Consider the following 22,946-nt stretch of genomic DNA (forward strand, 5'->3'; position numbering starts at 1 on the left):
ATATAATTTTATATTTTAAATTTTATTGCAGTCCATCTTGAGATTAAACGTGGGGTCGTTAACTCGTTCTCAATATTCTAGAAGAGTCGGCGTCAAACGTTCTTTGGGACAGCTCGGATCTTAACATGTATGTAATAAAAAGAAATAAAGGGGACGAACGACCGCTAGGCCTAAGCACTAGTCTAGTCGTCTGCTCTACCTCTACTCTAAGGACTATGATGTTTAGCATTGTGTCCACTTACATATACACGTAACATGTAAGTTGTACCTGACATGACGAATAAAATTAGGTCACATACTAGTGGATATAAATCAAATTTTATAGTAGCATTAACATATGATACAAAATAAATGCTATTATATACCGCAAAGCTTAATGCCTACGATATATTCTAGTATATGCATATAAATTACCAACTTTATGTTTTGAAACACATTTAGGCATCCTAAAAATATGTTATATTGGATAAAACTTTATGTTCAACATTAGGTACTATATATGCGAATAGAAAGAGAAGTATCATGACATAAAGAAGTGGTACTAGATTTTCTATTATGTTTGAAACACATTAGGTATCCTAAAAATGTTATATTGGATAAAACCTTATGTTTAACAGTAGGTACTATATCTAAGAAAAGAAAGAGAACTATCATAATATAAAGATGTGGTACTAGATTTATAAGAACGAGATTTAGGCATCCATAAATGAATTCTACTGCCTAATAAAAATTGTAATGTCGCAAAAAAAGATGATTGAATAATATCGTAACACTTATCTCGTTTTTAAGTTTGTAGCACACTTTCTCAACACTAATTTTCGGGACCATAAAACATTTAAAACTAAAAATATGCATGAAAAAATGAACAAGAAAATGATATCAAGGTTCTAAATATGTGTTCCTCTTAAATGAATAGGGTTGGAGTTAGGGGTGAGTAGCAAGACCCGAATCGATCAGACCCTTACAATAGGGTTGGTTTTCGGGTCTTGAGAATACCATTAACCAGGTTCAAGCCGCGTATTGCGGGTAAGACTTGCTCAACCCTAGTTTAAGCTCCATTCAATCACAACCCCGACCCTTACCCCGGGCAGGAGCCGTGAACTCGAGTAGTGGTATCGTTGTTGATTAAAATATTTGACAGCAGAAAATTCATTAGGATTAGGAGCGTAGTTAAGAAAAATTATTTGAGTTTAACACACCTTGACTTTTATTTCTTAAATTGGGGATAAAATCCAAATTTATACAAACATAAGTTTTATTGGGATAAACCCGTAATTTACAAAAAGAACACATTTCTTTATTATGGTGACAAGTCACTTATTTAAGCTGAGGTGCCCGGTGGCGCTGTTCCTATCTTTTTCACAACAAGTCATCTGAAGCATGTTTAAAAATATTTGATCAGCATGAAATACCGGTGAGTACATGCATTTGAAAATTACATATTTTTTTATAGTACGACATTAAGATGCTTTTATATTTACCTGCTTACAAATTACCGAAAGGTATTTGTCACTTGACCTTATCTGTGACTGTGGTCATATTATTTATCGTCTAACTCTTTGTCCAATAAGTAACGATATATATATAGGGACAGTTCATGCGAGAAGTGATTTTACAGCGAGAAGTGCGAGAAGTCAATCTTAACCATTGATTATGTGTAATCAATAATGGATATCATAAATTGCATATTTGTAATTACTATGACATTGTTATAACAAGTTTTAAAGTAAAAAGGATAGAATTGTCAAATATGCATAGACATAATTAAATCATTAAGGTGGTGTTTGTTTTTTGCTAGAAGATCTTCCTAGCCTTTTATGTATACGCCGCGCATACCACGCGCAGACCTTTAGGCTTGAAGACTGTTTATTTTTCTGAAGACATTTCATTAAAAAACGTTTTGACACCCTCTTATCCTAGAAGACATGGACCAACCTCTTTTCACATCTTCTGCATCTTCTATCTTATTCCAAACCCTAGCCCCCTTTCATTATACCTTCTCCTTCCCTTCATCTCCCTTCATCTCCTCCCCGATCTCCACCACCGCAACCTCCACCACCAACGACCTTCACCACCACTAACTCCACCACCGGCGACCTCCACTGCCGCACCGACAACCCCATACATCTGCCGACCTTCGCCTACCGTATGTCTGCCGCCTCCGCCGCCCACTGCCACACATCCAAAACTCCGGTCCATGTATTATTATTTTGTTGATTTGTGTACTCTACCTATATTTGTATGATTTGTGATGTAATCGGTTTGAATTTGTGTATTGGATTATACTACTGAAAGTTTATAATATCGGAATTTGTTGAAATCAGGTTTAATTGATGTTCGTAGACTGATTATTGATGTCGTGTTTATCAATTTAGGTTTATTTTGTGTAAACGAGCTTGAGTTTGGCTTGTTTTGACTTACGAGATCTTGAGAGTTGTTTTTCAATTATTGTTGAATGTTTATTAGTTTTTTTTTTTTGGAAAAAATTGATTTGTTGAATTATCATTAGTTTGTGTTCAATTAATTAGCTTGCATAATTGTCCAATTATCATTAGTTTTTTGTTGAAAAAAGTTTGTAGAAAGTTTAGGTTTAATGAAGATCTTGTTCCATTAGGTTTGTATAAAGTTTAAGTTTAAAGACCTTTTTTATGTTTAAAAATTCGGTTTATTTAAATTTCTGTTTATTTTAACAGTTTGCAGACATGTTAAAAAACAAACAATCTTCTTCTTGCAGACTGTAGAGGTTTGGTCGACCTCTTTTGCTACAGATGTCTATAGATGTCGTCCGCATACTGCAGATATTTTACCTCTTAAAAAACAAACAGCACCTAAAAGTCTCTTCATCGGTTTCCCCCCTTTTTCGTCTTCATTAATATAACATTAAAGGAATTGTGAAAAAACAAAACGTTTATTGTATATTGGCTATGTAGCATATATTTTCATTAATATAACATGTTTAGTTTTATTTTTTAACTACCTTATTTCATATGTAGTATATGCTCTTTTTTTTTTATGTGTAGGGCATTTTAATTATTTATAATTATGTATTGTTGTGTAGTATATAATGTTAGATTTGTAGTATATCATGTTTGTTTTATGTGATTATTCGTTATCGGGTATCTTAAAATCTGAAAGTGTATGAGTGATGTATTGTGTAAGTTCGAATGTATGGGAGTTCGAATGGTGTTCATTTAAATGTAAGTGTTAGATAGTTTTCATGTTTATTATGTGTATTTGTTTAAAAAAATATACCCTACACATATACATGTAACCTACGCATGTTTACATTAACCTACACAAAAAAACATATAAACTACAGTTGTGTTTTCGCATGACCTACACAATTATTTTTTCACATAAAAAACATATTTCCTACACATGTACATATAACCTATGCATGTGTACATTAAGCTACACAAGTGTATAGTAAGCTACACAAATTATATATAACTTACACTTGTGTTTTCCCATGACCTACACACTTATGTTTTCACGTATAAAAAAATTATTTCCTACACATACAAAAAAATTTTCACACTTGTTTAATATGTAGTGTATAACTTTTTAAGCGTAGGGCATCTCACTAATTTATAATTATGTATTGATGTGTAATATATAATGTTGGAGTTTTAGTATATAATTGTGTATTGTTGAGTTTTAAATTATATTTTGTTTCAGTGTACCTTTTTTTTCTACTATTGTAGGCTCAGTTTCTTTTAAGAGATTGATACCTGGGTGGGAGAAATGCCATTGTGCAAAATGTTTTGGATTGATACCTGGGTGGGAGAAATGCCATTGTGCAAAATGTTTCCATCCTTATTCAAATTGGAAAGGTATAAACGGTGCAACATACGAAGTAAAACACGTAATGGATCCTCTATTAAAGGATGGGTCTGGAGCTGGATCAGAGAACCGAGTACACAAGAGGAATTAGCGGAGTTTTGGGGCTGCCTTGATTTAATACCCGGAACTGTTTTTAGAATAATGTTGGGGATCGATGGGTTTGGGACCTAGATGAGGGTGGAATTTATACAACAAAGTCATGCCGCCTACAATGCCAATCGAATGTCGTCAACATAAATAATTTTGTTTTGGATTGGAACAAGTGGGTACCGAACAAAGTTAATCTTTTTGCTTGGAAGGCGGAGATGGGCCGTATAGCTACTTCGGACGCCTTACATAAAAGGAATGTGATTGATGAAGTTAAACAGTGCCCCTTGTGTCAAGATCGAACGGAATCGGCAGAGCACATATTATGTTCTTCCTTGGTTGCCACTGTTATTTGGCAATTTATAAGCGAGTGGTGTGGAATTACTCCGATTTTCGCTTTTGAGGTTAGTGACCTTTTAAACTCTCACCGGTTATCCTGTGTCGACAGCAAGAAACAGAAGTCTATTCAAGCAGTAATACTCACGGCTTGTTTGTGCATTTGGAAGACGAGAAACGAAGCGATCTTCAACAATCATAGAGTCTCAATCAATAAACTCAAGGATGACATCAAGAGGCATAGCTTTCACTGGGTTAAATGTAGAGGTAAAATAGAGGAGTTAGATTGGGAATCTTGGTGTTCGTTTTCCTTGTATTAATGTATTGTAAATTGGTGTTTGTGTAATTGTGTGCATGTAACCGGTGTTTTGTTTGTTCAACGAGCATCTTGCTTGTTGTTTGTTTCAGTTGTTCAATAAAATTGGCCTTTTAAAAAAAAAGATAATGATAATTTTAGATTGTTTAGATCGTTGATAGTTTTATTTATAAATTACAAGAACTATTAAATTAAAAATAAAAATAAAAAAAAGATGTATGTTTGTTTGTGGACAAGCTATAATTAGGAATACATCAATTACGAGAATTCAAATTATGTATACATTATAATAAAAATCGGTTAAAATTAATAATTAGAAAAAAAAAAGTTCGTTTGTTGATAAATAAATCAATATGGATGTAAGGCTCTGTTCCCGGAAGCCCTACTTTGACGTTGGATTTACTCATAAACATAGTTATTAAAATAAGAGTTAATTAAAAACTTTTCGCGGAATACATAATATTAAACATTCACCATCACATTACAAAAACATTAATTCTTGTCTTAACATAACACCACATTTCATAACACTTCTATTCCAAGATGCCAGTCTCTCCAATCCCTGCCATGTGTCCCACCTCACGCCAGCTGCCTCAGCCTATTTGCCTGCATGCATACTAAAGGTCAGCTATGCTGAGTGAGTTCTAGTTTAACAGTTTACAGGATTATTCTTTCACATTCTTACAAACATACAACTATTCATACATTCTTGCACAGATATTTTAAGGGTCTGCCACCCGACTTCTTGCACCGATATCGGAGAGTCGGCCACTCTATTCTTGCCCAGGTATTAGAAGAGTCTGCCACCCTGACTCTTACTATTCTTGCCCAGGTATTAGAAGGGCCTGCCACCCTAACTCTTACTTCACATTCCTTCTAGATTCTTACAAACATGTTAAGTTAAACAACTAACATATACAAGTTCTAACCTCTTTCTTTCATTCTTACATTAATCATTTGTGTTAATCACATAGATATATATATTTCTTGCATTAATCATTCACGTTAAGCACATAAGTATATACTTTACTATTCTTACAAGTATGCACACAGCCCCGAAACCATCTCAAAGAGAAATGGGGCTAGAACTCACCTGGAGACGATTTCTCTTGCCGTTAATGGTAATGCCCTTCCTTAGCTGCGCACGGCTAACTGTACAATACATTACGCGCGTCAATTAACCATTACTATTGCTTCTTACATCTAAGTTAATGAAACCCTTAACTAACGGGGGTCCGGGGGCAACGCCCCTGGTAGCAGGGTCTAGGGGCGGCAGCCTCTAGCAGGGTCCAAGGGGCAGAGCCCCTGGCTGGGGTTGAGCTGCCAAGTCAGCTCGGAAAATTTTTATTTTCATTAACGGTCCTTTAACAAAAACGCATCAGAAAATTAATTTCATGAAATTTCGCATGGGAATTTCGCTTCGCATGCTTTTTCGCTTTGCATGGAACTTTTTCGCTTCGCATGGTCATGCGAAGCGTGACCGATGCGAAACAACCTTTTTCGCTTCGCATGGTGTGCGATGCAAAACAACCTTTTTCGCTTCGCATGGCTGTGCGATGCGAAACAACCTTTTTCTTCGTTTTTACCATTTTAAAGCCATTTTTCTCCTTGTTTCCTCCTTAGGACCCGGTTTTACCCTTTTTATGGGTTTTGGGTCGTACCAACTTTGTATACCCGTGTTTTATGAGGTCCGAACATCACCTTTTTGTCCTATTTCATACTCGTGAGGCTAAGACTCACCAAGTTTATGTTTTTCTTACATCCTACAACCCGATCTACTAAGATATCGATTTGCATGTCGAACTCAACCACAAAACTTAACCTTGTTGGCTAAAACTCACCTTTGGCTTCGGGTTTGGTTCGGATCTGGACAACTCGAGGATCTGGACGTGATTCTTGTTTGAAGACACTTGATCACCAAGATCTTCCTTACTTTAGCCCGGAATCAGATTCGGGTCTTGAGAGAGAGTATGTGTGTGTTGTGGGAAGAAATGGTGAAGGGATGGGGGGGATGGCCTTATATAGAGAGCTATGGACCCCACCACCCACTTCCTTCACCAATCCTAATCCTTATCCAAATAAAAACACGCACACATTTAAACATCCCCCCATCCCTTCACCAATCCTAATCCTTATCCAAATAAAAACACGCACACATTTAAACGAGCGACTCACACGAAACAATAATTTTCTTTTATTTAGTAATCTCGTAATACGGATGTTACAATGGATTTTTTTATTGATAAAATTTAATCAGGGAACATATCATATAATTGATAATTAGGAAACTAATAAAACAAATAAAGTGTAACTGTTTTTAGAGAATAATTAGTTTCCAAACATAAGAAAAATCATTTGCACTAATATACCCCTATGATTAAAGTAAATTACATAAAAAAAGAAAATTTGTGATTGGTTGGTTTTATTTCTCGCGCTTCTCGCAGTAAGAAAGCTTCTGAAATGAACCTAATCCTATATATAGGATATATATATATATATATATATATATAAACGATAAAATATAATAATCCTTTATCGTACATTACGTACGCAACCCTTCAAACCCTTGATTTTAAGAAATCCTAAACCACCTTCACTACCCAACGATCTCCTATGTGTGAGCCGTCACCGAAAAAACAGTCTCCGCTCAATCCATCTCCACCGCTCGCCGGCGCCATCAACACCCTTCGTCACCATCATCGCCGTCGACAACGAACTCATCGGAAAAACACAAAACTCGTCACACGTTTGTTTAGTTCAATTGAAATTGAAGCCAATTGATCGGTTAATCTTTGAAATAGATTCAATTAATCATCAATTTGAAGCTTCAATCGATCAATTTTTAGTTCTGAATGATAGGTTTTGACATTGAACGTTTAAGATTTGGCTTGAGACGTATAAGTTTTTTCCTGAACGTTTAAGATTTTGGCTTGAATGTTTAAAGGTTTAAACGTTTTAGTTGAACGTTTAAAGGTTTAAACGTTTTAGCTTAACGTTTAAAGGTTGAGATTTTTGGCTTGAACGTTTTAGCTGAATGTATGTCGCGCACGTAATGTACGTTAAGCAATTGTTGTACGTTAACCTTCCCCTATATATATATATAGGAGTGGGATCCAGTGAAAACTCAATTTAAAGAGAAAACTTAAAAACTTTTAAAAAACTATTTTTAATTTAAAAAAAAAATTTTTGAAGTTTCTTTTTTTTTCAATTATTCTTATATGTTGTTATTGGTTCCAAAAAAAAAAAACCTTGTCGGTAACCTCGTCGGTGTAGTACACATGTGTAATAGTGTGCATTGCATATATGCAAAAGTGTTTGCATTGCATAGAATACAACACTATTGCACATATTTGGTACACACTATTGTATATATGCAATATAAGACTAATACGCACATCGAATACACATTAGTACGTATGTGTAATACAACATTAACGCACATGTGCACTACATTGACTTTTATTTTATTATAATTTTTTTCCATATAATACAACAATACACACATATGCAATACACAAATATTGAATATATGCAATTAAACACTATTAAACTTAAAAATACATAGTAATACACATGTGTAATACAACGGTTTCGCACAGTAATACGTATGTGCATTACAGCGGGTTTTTTTTTGTTTTTTTTATTTTTTTATATTTTCTGAGCAAAGGGTAAGAAAATATAAGAATAATGGCAAAAACTAAAATTTGAAAATATTTTTTTATTTTTAATTAAAAATAATTCTTTAGGAGTTTTTAAGTTTTCTCTCTAAAGATGAGTTTTCTTTTGATCATCTCCCTATATATATATATATATATATATATATATATATATATGATTAGGCTAAAATAAAAACCCACTTGAGTTGTGAAAACTTTAGAAACCCATTATCAACCACATGTTTTTAATTAAAGTTTGAATCTTATGGTTTACAATTAAAGTTAATAAAAAATTTAATACAAATATAACTTTTTCTACTTCCTGAAAACATATATAAAAATTAGTTAAAAAATGTTAAAAAATAGCAAAACAAATTTTTTTTATTTTTCGATGTTATACTGGCTTAAAAATCTCAATGATATTATTGGAAACTGATTGTCTCACAAAAATGTGAGTTGTACAAAAACTTCGAATGTCTCACCTTACAAGTTTACAAATTCCGACCTTCTTGGTATTAAGAACCTAATTTAATACAATGTAGTATGTATTAGTATAAATCGAAAAGCTTTAACAATAATCACGAGATTGAAAACTTTACACGATGGCACAAAGTCTCACCTTATTTAGATAGAGATTTGGATTCATGTATCAAAGTCTTGATCGATCGGATAGGGTATCGTTTTGACGATTAGTTGTATTATACCAACACTCTATTACGCATGAGAAAGTGAGAGGGAACAAACGAAGTGAACGGCGAAACAAGCCTAGATCACCTCCTTTTTATAGCAGATTTTGGAGTTGATCGCGTATCATGACAGCCTCAAAGGGAGGGCATCATGTAGTGCGATGGCTTTATAGCCTTGCTGACTCAGCCCTAGCTATGCCACGTGGCATGACACGAGTCACGGTTACTTAACCTCCATTTTGTCGACTTGAATATATATATAATATAATACCATATATTGTAAAAAATGAAATAAATAACTGAGATCATGTACCAGCTCAGACTAAACATTTAAAACTATCAAACTGTAAAAATCAAACCCTAACTTGAATCTTTTGAATCTCAAACTAGCCAAATAGACCGGCTCACTTCAACAAGTTTTAACAATTTGTAAATGATACATCTCACCAAAAGTTAAAAACCAATCAGATACAAATATACAATTGCATTAAGATTTTCAGAGTAGTAATAATAACAACTTCTCTATCCACAACCAGCCTCTAAATTAAAATGAAATTTGTTAAATCGTCATGATACTAGTCACGGGTCAATCAAAATCTCTAAAATGAAAGAACAACTATAGGAAAACCATAATTTCTTTTTGAACTATCATAGAAAAACCATAGTAAACTTTTAATACATAGATTCATTATTTTTATATTTTAAATTTTTTTTTATATATATTCTCTAATTTACATGACTGAAAGAAATAAAAAACAAAAATAGAAAAAAAGGCATTAATTATTTAATTGAATAGAGAGAGAAATAAAAAAAAACAAAGGCATCCCATAAGCATAACCAAAAAGGTGTCCGTCCGCCGATCGATTACATAAAGCCCTCTTCCCGTACACACTGAAACACCGATCGCTGCGGTGGACCACCACCGCCGGATTCCAACTCATTTCTCACTACTATGTCAATTATCAACGACAGTATGTAAGTAAGTAAGTAAGTAAGTATATCATCTTACTATCTTTCTATTCACTTCATGCATATGAAATTAGGCGTCACTTCTTCTACTACCCTCAATTGAACTACATGGGCCGTAAAAAGCGAAACACCGATAATCGCTCAAAACCTCCTCCTGTTAATGCCAATGTTAATCATCCTCAGCCGCTCGCTAACACCCGCGGCGATGATGCTGATGTTACGGAACACGACCCCTCCCTGCCACAATTAGCCCTAGAAAATGAGGTTTCCTTTGCGATTGAGTCCGAGGGCTACTCGGCTTTGAAAACCGAGTGCGAGAAGGCTCTACTTGCACTTAGGCGTGGGAATCATACTAAAGCCCTAAGGTTAATGAAGGAATTGATTGGGAAACATGAGAACACGGCGCATTTAGCGTTGATTCATCGAGTGCAAGGGACGGTGTGTGTTAAGGTGGCTAATATTATGGACGATGTGAATTCGAAACAGCGGTATGTGAAGAGTGCGGTCGAGTCGGCGAAGAAGGCAGTGATGTTGTCGCCGAATTCGATTGAGTTTGCGCATTTTTATGCGAATTTGCTTTGTGAGACGGCTGCTGATGGGAAGGATTATGATGATTCGGTTAAGGAGTGTGAGCGGGCGTTGATGGTTAAGAATCCGGTGGATCCAGGGAAGGAGGGGTTGCAGGATGAGAGCCAGCAGAAGTCATCTACACCGGATGCGTGTATTGGTCATGTGCAGAATGAGCTTCGTGCGTTGTCTCAGAGGGCGAATATTGGTTCTATTTCGAGCTGGATGAGGAGTCTAAATAACGGAGAGGATAAGTTTAGGATTATTCCTATTAACAGGGCTCCTGATGATCCGATGGATGTAACAGTGGTTCAAGCCACAAGGCCGAATGATATTAAGAAAGCAAGTAAAACAGTTGAGGAGAGAAAGAAGGAGATTGAAGTTAAAGTGGCTGCAGCACGGTTGTTGCAGCAGAAGATGGAGTCTTCCAAATCCCAAACCGAATGGGACAAGGGTCTAGAATCTTCTTCTGGGCCTAGTCAGCGAACAGGTCAACAAAGGAAAAGTGGGAAGGCGAAGAAGAATACATATAGTTCTCAAAGAAAAGACTTTGTTCTTCCTTACTGGAAGTCAATGGGTACAGATTTGAAGAAAGACTTGTTTAAAATAAGGGTAACAGATATCAAAAACCATTTTAAATCACTAAAAGATGGGCTAGCGTATGAAGTCATTACCGAAGCTTTGTTGTTTGGTGTGGGTCATAATAGTTGGAGGTACTGGATGTGTTGTAAATGCAGTGAGAAATTTGCCGACCCTAAATTGCACCAGCAGCATGTTCATGAACACATGGAAAGCTTATCACCAAAGTTGCAGACGGTGTTGCCTCTTAATGTTGACCATGAGTGGACTGAAATGCTTCTGACTCATCCTTGGAGACCATTGGATGTCGATGCTGCAGTTAGAATGATTGAGCTGCAATCGGGTCCCTCAGTTTCTAACTCAGAGTTAGTTAACAACCGTTTCAGTGGCAGTTATGGTTATCAGGATATGTGGGATTTATCATATGGACAAAAAAAGTATGAGGATGGTTTCAATCATGACAACTGGCCATTATCTAATGACATTGAGCGAATAAAGCTACTAGAAAAGATAAGAACTTTATTCCATTTGCTTATTAAACATAAATGCCTTGCATCTAGTCATCTTACAAAGGTTATTCAGTTTGCAGCTGAGGAGTTGCATCCTCAACTTGTCAACTGCAATTTGGACCAATCACCCTTTTGTATATGCTTACTTGGAGCAACAGAGCTTAGAAAAGTTCTCATGTTCTTACAAGAATTGACTCATTCTTGTGGATTAGGTAGATACTTAGAAAGGAGCAATACTTTAGAAGAATTAAACAGCGTCGTTCACGTGAACGAAATGGCTGAAAAATTAGTTTTTGATCAAGATGGCTCATGTCTCTTGTTGAATGCAAACACTTGCCAAGATGACGATGATGATGATTTCCTGTCATGGATATTTTCGGGTCCCTCAAGTCGAGAGGAGTTGACTTTCTGGACCGGGATTAGAACTGAGAAGATGTATAAAGGGATGGAGATTCTAGAAACAATTAGTAAAGAATTTTCACATTTGCAGAGCTTATGTGATAGAAAGTTGGAGCTTATAACCTATGAGGAAGCATTGCAGCTAATTGATGATCTTTGTCTAGAAGAAGATAAGAGAAGAGAGCACGCTTTAGAATTTGTTTGCCAAAGCTACGAGTCTATTTTGATTAAACGAAGAGAAGAAGTTAGTCGACTCGACAATGATGCTACACAGGTTAACAGGTTTGAATTGGAGGTCTTAACAAATGTCCTTAAAGAAACAGATTTTATGAATGTGAATTCTCACGAATGTGACTTAGAATCTGGTGAATATGACTATATCGGGCAATTGGATTCTTGCATAAAAACTGGAATCCAGAAACAGAAAGAACAGTTGTCTGTTGAGGTTTGTTTGATTAATCTATACATATTATTCAGAATTCTTATGTGCAGTCTTCCCAGATTCCACTTTATCTCACTTTCTCAGAAATGCAGTTTAACAAAGTTGATGCACGGATCATGCGAAATCTCTCTGAAATGGCTAACTTGGAAGCCAAGTTGGGTCTTTTATGTGGTCATGATTTTGGACTCATAGTTGTGCCTCTTGTAAAGTCATATTTGCGGGTTCGTGTACATATTTCTATAAACTCCTTTCAAAATGTGAATATATTTGTTGACATTTTTCATTTTTTAGGCACTCATAGAGAATTTAGCAGAGAAAGATGCCACAAAGAAGTCAGATGCTGCCAGAGAAGCTTTTCTGGCAGAACTTGCTCTAGATTCTAAAAAAAAAGGAAAGGATAAAAGAAAGAACAAAGAATCCAGAAAGACAAAGAATTCCAAGGTTTATAATAGATTCTTACAACTTTATATGTTCTGTTAGGTTACAAATTGAGAATACAATGAAAGGCAATAATTGTTACATGTGCAGCTTACAAGTGGTGGTGATTTACATCTTTTACCCAATGATGATGCAGAAAATATGTATGTGCTTTTTTACCATTATGCTTGTAAACGAACTGAACAAACGTGAACAGGACATGTTCATGTTCATTCGTTCGTGTAACTTTAACTGAACAAACTATTGAACACGAACAGTTAAAAGTGTTAAAACAAATGGGGTTTTCTTGTTCGTGTTCGTTAAGAACATTTTCGTTTATGTTTGTTTTTAACTAACATAAATGAACACAAGCGAATTAATATAGATGAACACACATAACTGACCGAACACCAGTTAAAAGTAAACGCGAACATCAATTAGTTGTGCTAAATAAATAATGAAGTTTAAACTAAATTGTAAGAAGTGATATTTTAGTTTTATAGGATTAGACTAAATTGTCATCAACATAAATATTTAAATATTATAAATGAAAGTATAAACGAACAAACTAAAACAAACGTAGATACCGAACATAAATTAATGTAAACAAACATTCACGAGCATAAATGAACAAACCACTTGTGTTCATGTTTGTTCGTTTATCAAGATAAACAACATAAATGAACTTCTTGTCGAATGTTCGGTTCGGTTCCTTTACAGACTTGCTTACCATGAATGAATGTTGAATATAAGATTGTTCTTTATGATCCATCATGCTCTAATGTTGTGATGATGACTGTTTTCCTCAGTTCCTCAAGCCCACACGTGACAGATGAACAACCGAATGGAAGTGTTGCTTTTTATGAACAAGAAGATGAAGCAAGGCGTTTAAAGATTGAGCTTGAAGCTGAGGAAAGGAAACTTGAAGCAACATTAGAATATCCGAGAAGAATTGAGGATGAAACTAAACAAAGATATCTTGCAGAACAACATAAATATAGCTCAAGAATGACACCAATGAGCATGGTGAGCATATTCATGATGTTATATTTGATAATCATGTTATTTTTTCCCTTTTTTAATAGATATAAAGCAGATTTATAAGAAAAAAGCATCAAAATGCTTACTTTTTGCGGTTGCTGATTTTTATCTTGTAGGAACCTATCAACCAAAGCAACGGGGTTTTGATCACTAGAGAAGATGGACTCACAGAGAGGACTGGTATTGATAATGATTGTGCATTTCTGCTTATAACTCATAATGGAATTAGAAATAAAAAAACATTGATGTACACAAAGAATCTTTTTAACAGAATCTTTTAATTATTTGCAGATACTTCTTCCGGAGATAATGAAACAAGAATCTTGATGTTGCAATCACAAGAAGATGATGAAAAAAGGTTCCAGGCTGACCTGTCAAAAGCTGTCCGCCAAAGCCTTGGTATATATTTATTTGCTTATCTCACAAGATATGGTAATGTGAATTCACTCCATAGTAATGGAGTAGAAAACAGAAAATATATGAACTTGATAAGTAGTTGCAAAGACAGATTAAACCTAAAAGTTTCTTAGCAAAGAATACGAAATCAAAATACCTAATAAAAATCTTTAATCTTTTCACCTCTAAGTCTTGCATGTTAACATACTAACATAGTTAGATCTGTTTGTGTGCCTTTAGGTATGCTAAACTTTGGGGCAATTTTATATTTATCCTTACAAACTTGGAAAATATCATATATACCCATGCAAAATAATATCATATATGCCCTTACAAAGAAGTTAAAACATCAAATATACTCAATTCATCAAAAACAAATTAATAAGTGACCATAATATCATACTTCCCTTATTTCTCTAAAACTATAAAATTTCATATATGCCCCATCTTTAACTTCGAACTTATTTATTTGCCGATTTTTAGCTTAATTTTTTTACCCATATTTAACTTTAAAATTTTTTATTTTTTATTCATAAACAATAGTTCAAAATATTAGATTTGCTTATTGTTCGATTATTGTGCGATCTTACCTGGTTTGATCGTCTGATTCGACATACAGATTCAATTGTCAGATTATAAGAAAACAGGGGAGACGATGGTTCAGGTTGCTTGCTTATCAAAGATGTCTATCAAAATCCAAATAAAGAATATTGTTTAAACAAGTATAATGAAAAGGGGGGTAACATGGTATATAAGTTAAAATTCATTTTATCCGGGTATATATGATATTATTAGTTTAGTTGGGTGTACATGAAATTCTTCAAGTCTGTAAGAGTATATATTAAATTAATCCAAATCTTAAAGGATGTACTCCGCAGCAATCTCTAGTTGTGTTCGTGCAAAAACTTCTGAAGTCTATTTAATTTTGCTATTTTCTATAATATTTCAGATGCATTTCTTTCACACAAACAATATTCTTCAGTATCTGAATTAATGATGCCTGAAGAAAATATTTTTCTAGAAGGTTCCGACTCTATTGTTACATATATTGAAGTCCCTTCAGACAAAGTAAACGGAAGTGAAGTATATGGTACAGGCCTGAAGAATGAAGTTGGTGAATACAACTGTTTTTTAAATGTTATTATACAGGTTACTACAAAAAAAAGTTTTTAAACTTCTACCAACTTTTTTTATTATCTCATAAATTCTAAAACTTTTTTATTGAAATTGCAGTCTTTATGGCATTTGAGACGGTTCCGGGAGGAATTTTTGAGCACATCCACTTCTTTTCATCTTCATGTTGGTGATCCATGTGTTACATGTGCTTTATATGATATATTTAGTGCTTTAAATTCTGCTTCCATTGATTCAAAAGTTCAAGCTGTGGCCCCCACTCCTCTTCGGGTTGCTCTTAGCAAATTGTATCCAGAAAGTAGTTTCTTTCAGGAGGTATGCCTATTCACACTGATTATAAATCGTATCTGGATATTACAAGGTTTGCTTTTTGTGGTCACAAATAAATAGGGTTGTAAATGAACCGAACGACCATAAACAAGGGCTTGTTCGTGATCGTTGTTGAGTTTAACCGAACACTTAAAAGAACTTTTTTCTGCGTTCCTGTTCGTTGGTAACTTGGTATAAGAAAATATGCTTGTTTCATGTCCGTTCATTTAATAAACAAACATACATGAAAAAAGTTTACATGCTATTCATTTACTTATATAATTGTTCATGCTCATTCGTTTAGGTATGAATACATTATTAGGTCATATAATGCAATTTTTTTTCTTTCTTTGTGTTTACAAACAAATAGGGCTGTTGTCGAACACGAATTAGGGCGTGTTCCGGATCGTTTGTTAGTTTGACCGAGCACTTAAAGATTTGATTTCTTTGTCCGCGCTTGTTCGTTAAGAAAATATGTTTGTTTCATGTTCGTTCATTTAATAAACGTACGCACATACTTGAAAAAAGTTTACTTACTATGTATTTTGTTATACAATTGTTCATGTTCATTCGCTTAGGTGTAAATATATCATCAAATTTTTAACACACGCACACGTATTTGTATACATACACATATACGTTCATGAATGAGATTGGAAGCTTGTTTGTATTTGTTCATTTATCTAAACTTGCATAATCTTTAGTCCACTTTTGTTTGTCTTGTAAATAAACGAACTTTCTGCCGATTGATTCGTTTAACGTTTGGTTCATTTATAGTCCTACAAACAAAATCAAACTATATGTGCTTCTGCTTAGTCATGTCATGAAGAATTATGTGTTAGCTTTATGTACATTACCTGTTAGGTTGTTAGGTGGCAAGATAAGTTGGTTAGACAGTTGGGTAATTGGTTAAAACAGGTCAATTCGGGCTGTATTGACGCAAAGCACTTTTTGTCCAAATATTTTATATATGCGCTATGATTTTACAGGCACAAATGAATGATGCCTCTGAAGTATTAGGAGTAATTTTTGATTGCTTACATAAATCGTTTACTTCTGTTACCGACAATTCGGATACTGAACGAGTGGAAAACAATATCACGGGCTATTGGGAGTGTATAAACAAAGCGTGTACAGCTCATTCTCTTTTCGGTTTGAATATATACGAACGTATGGACTGTTATAATTGCGGGTTGGAAACGAGGTGCTTAAAGTACACTTCTTTCTTTCATCAGATTAATGCCAGCGCCCTCCGTACCATGAAGGCATGCTTTTGTTCCACCTAGTGCTCAATTTCCGTTGGTAAACTTTAAACAATATGCCCTGATGAATCTTGTGATTTTATGGTTTTACCCCTGCAGGTCATGTGTCCAGAAGGTTCTTTTGATGAGCTGTTAAATCAAGTTGAGATGAATCACCAATTAGCATGTGATCTTGATGATGGTGGTTGTGGGAAGCTCAATTACATCCATCACATTCTTTCTACTCCGCCTCATGTATTCACAACAGGTGTTTCTAGAAACCATGATAACTTGAGTCGTAGCGGGTCAAACGGTTAATATTTTAGTGATGGTTCTGGACTGACCCACAGACACTTTTTAAATCTTTTTTTTTTATTCAAAAGTATTTAGGAGAGTTTCATATATATGGAGCCTTACAAACTTGCAGAATATCATATATATTGTATACCTAATCTAAACTTAAAATATCATGTATACCCATTTTAAATTGAATTTTAGTTTTTGACCATTTTAGCCTTATCAAGTATATGATTTTTAACCCATCAAATTTATACATGCAATATTATTTATTATTTGATTGTACTTTTGTCATTTATTATATGTTGTTATGTATATGTAAATTGTTCATTAACCATATATGTGACTTGGTTATTACACATATGTAAACTTGTGATTACATATATGTAATCACAAAGTTACATATAATAAGTGATAAAACTACCTAAAACTATCCTCAAATAATATGAAGTATAAAAATAATTAAATAAAATGATTGGCTGTTCTTAAAGTTCATAAAATTTTTGAAGTTCTGTTGGGAACCTAACCCTATTTATGTATGTATTGTATATATGTATGTACATGAAAATGAGAAGGTTTAAAGCGACTTATCTTTTATGAAATTGGTAAAGCTCATATCTTTAAGTTAAACAATGTTAAAAGTGCAATTATAAAGTCACTTGAATTATTTTTTATGGAATGGGTAAATTTGATATTTCAGCTAGTCTTTAAGGACATATATGATATTTAAATTTGGCTTGGGTATATATGATATTTCACAAGTTTGTACGGGTACATATGAAATTTATCCAAAATAATGAATATATATTAGGAGGTTTTATGCATTTGAATACACTTTGGATGGCTTACAAAATGTTTGACCCAGGTCAACCTATTGGCACCTTTTTTATCAACTAACTTACACTTGTTTGGTTTTCTAGTCATTGGTTGGCAAAACACATGTGAAAGTGTTGAAGACATAAAGCCGACTTTGGCAGCATTATCTACTGAAATTGATTTAAGTGTTCTTTATCGTGGTCTTGACCCAAATAACACACGTCGTCTGGTTTCAGTGGTATGATCTTTAGCGTATTCACGTGTTGGTGTTTATATCGTATTAACGTTTGTCCTTGCTGGCGATTTAAGGTATGCTATTATGGACAACATTATCATTGCTTTGCATACAGCCATGTTCATCATCGATGGGTGATGTATGATGATAAAACAGTGAAGGTAACACATTTACTCAATTCGTTTATGATTTTATGACGTGTGATGATATATTTGATTAATAATATTTAATTTTATAGGTGATTGGTGGATGGGACTACGTAGTTTTAGCGTGTGAAAAAGGGCATTTACAACCTCAGGTTCTTTTTTATGAAGCTATAAAATAGCCAGTGTACCAGCTTTATTGCCCCGGGATTTTATATAAAATGGTGGTCTGTGGATTAGCTCGCAAGTTATATAGTCGTGGAAGCTTGTATTATAAGGAAATTTTGTAGGAGTTGACCATCTGAAAAGTTTAATCCAGAAAAGTCAGGTGGTCAAAGGTGTAAGGTCAACAAAAGTCAAGTAAATCAGAAACGGAAAACGGGTTTTTGTTATTGTCATGGTTTGTATAGATCCATGGCGTGCCTGTCGCTATACAGTGCGACCTTCAGTTGTGTACTTTCTGACTGGGGTTGGACCTTTATGAGATTACTTTAACCAATGGAAGTGGTGGAGAACCAAGACGAAAAGAGAGCGTGTGCTCGATTTATGTTGCTAAAGTAGGACTACAAATTCAAACATGTTATATGGGTCCCACCTTAACGGATATCTTATAGTTGTTTTAAACTTACAGTTGCTTGGTGTTATAGATATAGTCATTAACTTTTACATTTACATTTGTGTAAGAAGACAGCCTACTCCATGGCTTGTCCCTAGATCGGGCATGTTTAGCCGGTCTAGATTGGTTACAGGCTTGAAGTTAGTCTAGATTGACAAAGCTATAAGCAACCCGTGATTTGTAAATTTAGCTTGAGCTCATAGTTTTTGAGACGTGTTTTTGAGTAGCGTTAGAACGATATAATGCTCATTCGGATAAACACCCCTTATTAAAAAGCCTATGTACAGTTTATTAGGGGATCCTACATAAGTGAAGAAAGCACATAAGGCTGTTTGTTGTGTGTGCATGTGGGTGGGGGGGGGGGGGGGGGGTTACCGCCTTAAGTCACCCCTATTTGCTGCCTGCTACACTTAGACTAAAAACCTATAAAAAAATGAGACGATACTCATTTATACAAAAATGTCCAACTCGACTTACGATTTTCCGTAGGGCTTTAGCTTTCCATATATCCTTTCCATATGAGCTACCAGCCATTCTTAGGGGAGTGTCTAGGTGTTGAGGATAGAACCACTGCTTCCTTTTCCTGTACCTTTGCTTCTTTATGTAGCTGCTATACTTTACTATTCACTCATTGCCTGTTATCGGTAGTTTATAGCTTTATTTTTCTCATTATTTTATATTATTATTTTATTATGGTTGTTTGCGCTAATTGTCTTAGCTACATTAAATGTTACAAAAATGTTTATATTGCACACTTGAAAAAATAATATTTTTTTTTTGAAACCGAGTATTGTAGCTAGAGCAACCTCTCTATCTCTTGTGGTAAAGTTAAGGCTTGTCTTTGTCACACCTGAAACCCATCAATAGCTTATGCTATCATGCTGAGTGGTGAGATTATATCTGGTAAGTTTGTTTTGCCCGTATAAAGTTTATATTCAAAAAATATATAATATATTAATAACTAGTAAGTGAGCTGAACCTGAGATTAAAGACACCACAAGCCTAGGGTTTCCTTTGCATAGCTTGAGTTTTAGAAAAGGGACTCGAAACGAGCTAGCTTGAGCTTAAGCTCAACCAACTGACTAGGTATGTATTGAATACAATATGCCAATTAAAATCGTTCTACAAAATGTAGTTGAATCTATCGAAAACGTGGTTGTGTTGGGAAATTTGGTTGCAAAAAATCGTATTTTGCCCAAATCCAGGCATAGGGGTTTGTCTGTGTGTAGGGTTATCCTAGTCAATTGTATGCACTAGATTTTAGGTGAAATTTGTTTGAGATTGCTGCCTTTGCACATCTTAAACTTTGTGTTTGTGAGATGGTTGACTTGAGATTTGAGATTGATGAACACATCGAGAAAAGGGTGTTTGGAAGTGCATTTAATCTGATGATGAATGTTTGTGATTATGAAATTTAGTTTAATCTTATTTAGTGTGGATATTGAATTGAATAAACAATTAAGATACACAATCACTTTCAAAATTTATATCCGAACACTCCTTTAAATCAATTTGCCTCATCTCACAAGGTTTCTAAACCAAACCTAACCGCTCCAAAAACTGGTTGGAGACCGAACTGAACTATCGGTTAGATATCGGTTTGAGAACTCCTTCGTTGAAACCGGATTGTGCGCCTTTGCTCACTTCGTTTGTTTTCAGTCCTACAAGGCCTCTTTGTGAACGTGACAATTTCAGCTCAATTTCTTAAAAATGAATAGATTTGGTTTGAACTAGGGACGAACAAATGATACCGAGTATTTTTAGTATCAATTCGGTAGACACCTTTTGAGGTTTAGGTACTGGTATGGTATCGGTATCTTACTGATTTTTTTTTTGCCTTCGCATACCGTACAGTATCAGTACTCTTTTTTTGTGATTTTCGGGATTGGTATGGTTTAGTACCGGTCAAGTGCCAAGCTCATCCTAGTTTGAACATTACATAAGTACACCACCTATATGATAATTATGCAACATGTATTGATAATTAAACTCATATATAATTATACAAATTATATAAATAATTACGCAACTTATATGATAATTACACAACCTATTTTCATAATCACACATGTTACACACACAACACTACTAACATATCGACTTTTTCTAAAAAAAAAAGTATAGTAATGCTATACTTAGATTAAAGAGAATTAAATTCTTGATTTTATAGTGTAATTTATAAAAAAATAGGAAAAATTCCCAAAACAAGTATTTGTAAAAACAAAGTTCTAGTTTTAGGTATTATTTGCAAAAAATTCCAGAAATAGGTATTAGAAAATAGTCGTGACGAGTAGTTTGTAGAACCAATTAAAAATTGCCACGTGTCCTTAAACTAACCGTAACGAGCACGTTCACTAATCATTTACTCGTCACGATTAAATAAGTTTCATGCCTCGTAATCAACGCCCACGAGTTATTTAAAAGTTCTTTAGTCGTGACGACTAGTTTACTCGAAAAGTAAATGCTTGAGCTTGAGAAGCTTCTGGTCCAGTGGGTCCATAAAACTCACTAGGATAAGCCGTATTATTGAACCAGACAAAACAACAAGCAATGAAACCAAAGACAGATATAGCCGCTAAACTATAAGATAAATAAGCCTCTCCAGACCATACAAGTGCACGTTGAGCCTATGCGAAGGGTTTGGTTAAGATATGCCAAATTCCACCAAGTATACAAATGGAACCTAACCATACATGGCCTTCGATTATATCTTCCAAATCATCTACACTAACAATCCACCCCCCCCCCCAAAGGGCGATTTTAGTAAATAACCAAATATGATACTTGGGCTAAGCGTCAAGTTGGTGATTTTTCTTACATCTCCTCCTCCCGGAGCCCAAGTATCATATACGCCCCCAAAATAAAGAGCCTTGAATACTAGAAGAAAAGCACCCATACCTAACAAGATTAAATGAATACCTAAAATTGTGGTCATTTTATTTCTATCTTTTCATACATAACCGAAGAATGGAAAAGATTCTTCAAGCGTCTCAGGTCCTAAAAGTGCATGATAAATACCGCCAAAGCCCAATACTGCAGAGGAAATTAAATGAAGTACTCCAGATACAAAGTACGGAAAAGTATCTATAACTTCCCCACCAGGATCTACCCCCAACCTAGAGTAGCGACTAGTATAACCTTATAATCTTCTCGTCGCGACTAAACGACTTATGAATTAATCGTGGGTGTTGATTACGAGGCATGAAACTTATTTAGCCGTGGCGAGTAATTGATTAGTGAACGTGCTCGTTACGGTTAGTTTAAGGACACGTGACAAGTTCAGATTGGTTTCTATAAACTACTCGTTACGACTAGTTTATAATACCTGTTTTTGGAATTTTTTGTAAATAATACCTAAAACTAGAACTTTGTTTTTACAAATACTTGTTTTGAGAATTCTCTAAAAAATATCGCATAAAAAGTTATAGCTATTTAAAAAAAAAATATAGGAACTTTGAAAAAAATCAAGCATGTAACCGGTACAATTTTACCTCTCCTTTCTAGTGTGGAAATTGTTGAGGCGACAACTTTTCATGAAGTCAATAATTAATTTCATTATCTAAGGTTTTTGTATGATAAGAACCCCGCGTATTTAAACCTTTATCTAAAATATTTAAAGATTCAAAAAAAAATTGTATAAAAAGTGTTGACGGGTTAACCTAGTCTAAGTAAAAAGTTCGTGTTTTGACCAGTCACCCAACCTGGCCCGACCCATTTTACCACATGTATCCCTTCGATTTCCGTGGAAACTTTTTTAACACGTGTTTTTCTTGCATTTTGCCGCTATATCTGCGAATCTGTGACTCAATCCCATGACTTTCTAAACATAAGGTACCACTCAAAATCCATATTTGGATTAAAACTTTAAATTGGACTCTGATATGAAACTCAAAAACAACTGTAACATATCAT

The 22,946-nt window shown here is 34.5% G+C and overlaps 1 protein-coding gene across 1 annotated transcript; it reads left to right on the forward strand.

Annotated features, from left to right (window-relative positions):
• The first annotated feature begins 10,001 nt into the window (after positions 1-10,001).
• On the forward strand, positions 10,002-19,007 carry LOC143628280 (uncharacterized). The gene is made up of 14 exons (XM_077097914.1): positions 10,002-12,392; positions 12,482-12,610; positions 12,681-12,830; positions 12,918-12,970; positions 13,616-13,832; positions 13,964-14,027; positions 14,139-14,246; positions 15,193-15,392; positions 15,477-15,692; positions 16,676-16,951; positions 17,048-17,195; positions 18,145-18,278; positions 18,350-18,436; positions 18,514-19,007. Exons 1-14 carry the CDS (start codon positions 10,002-10,004, stop codon positions 18,598-18,600), a joined length of 4,260 nt encoding a protein of 1,419 aa, XP_076954029.1. The 3' UTR covers positions 18,601-19,007.
• The last annotated feature ends 3,939 nt before the right edge of the window (positions 19,008-22,946 follow it).

This window comes from Bidens hawaiensis, unplaced genomic scaffold (genome assembly GCF_021521415.1).
Source record: "Bidens hawaiensis isolate Kalapana, Puna unplaced genomic scaffold, B.hawaiensis_p1.1 tig00004864_1, whole genome shotgun sequence".
Classification (NCBI taxonomy): Eukaryota; Viridiplantae; Streptophyta; class Magnoliopsida; order Asterales; family Asteraceae; genus Bidens; species Bidens hawaiensis.

Bases quoted from the DNA above. Each gene is read 5' to 3' on its own strand.
- LOC143628280 (XM_077097914.1), top strand. From the start codon at position 10,002: ATGGGCCGTAAAAAGCGAAACACCGATAATCGCTCAAAACCTCCTCCT. The intron at 12,971-13,615 runs GTATGTGCTTTT...TGTTTTCCTCAG, and splicing joins AATGATGATGCAGAAAATAT to TTCCTCAAGCCCACACGTGA. The intron at 17,196-18,144 runs GTGTTTCTAGAA...TTGGTTTTCTAG, and splicing joins GCCTCATGTATTCACAACAG to TCATTGGTTGGCAAAACACA.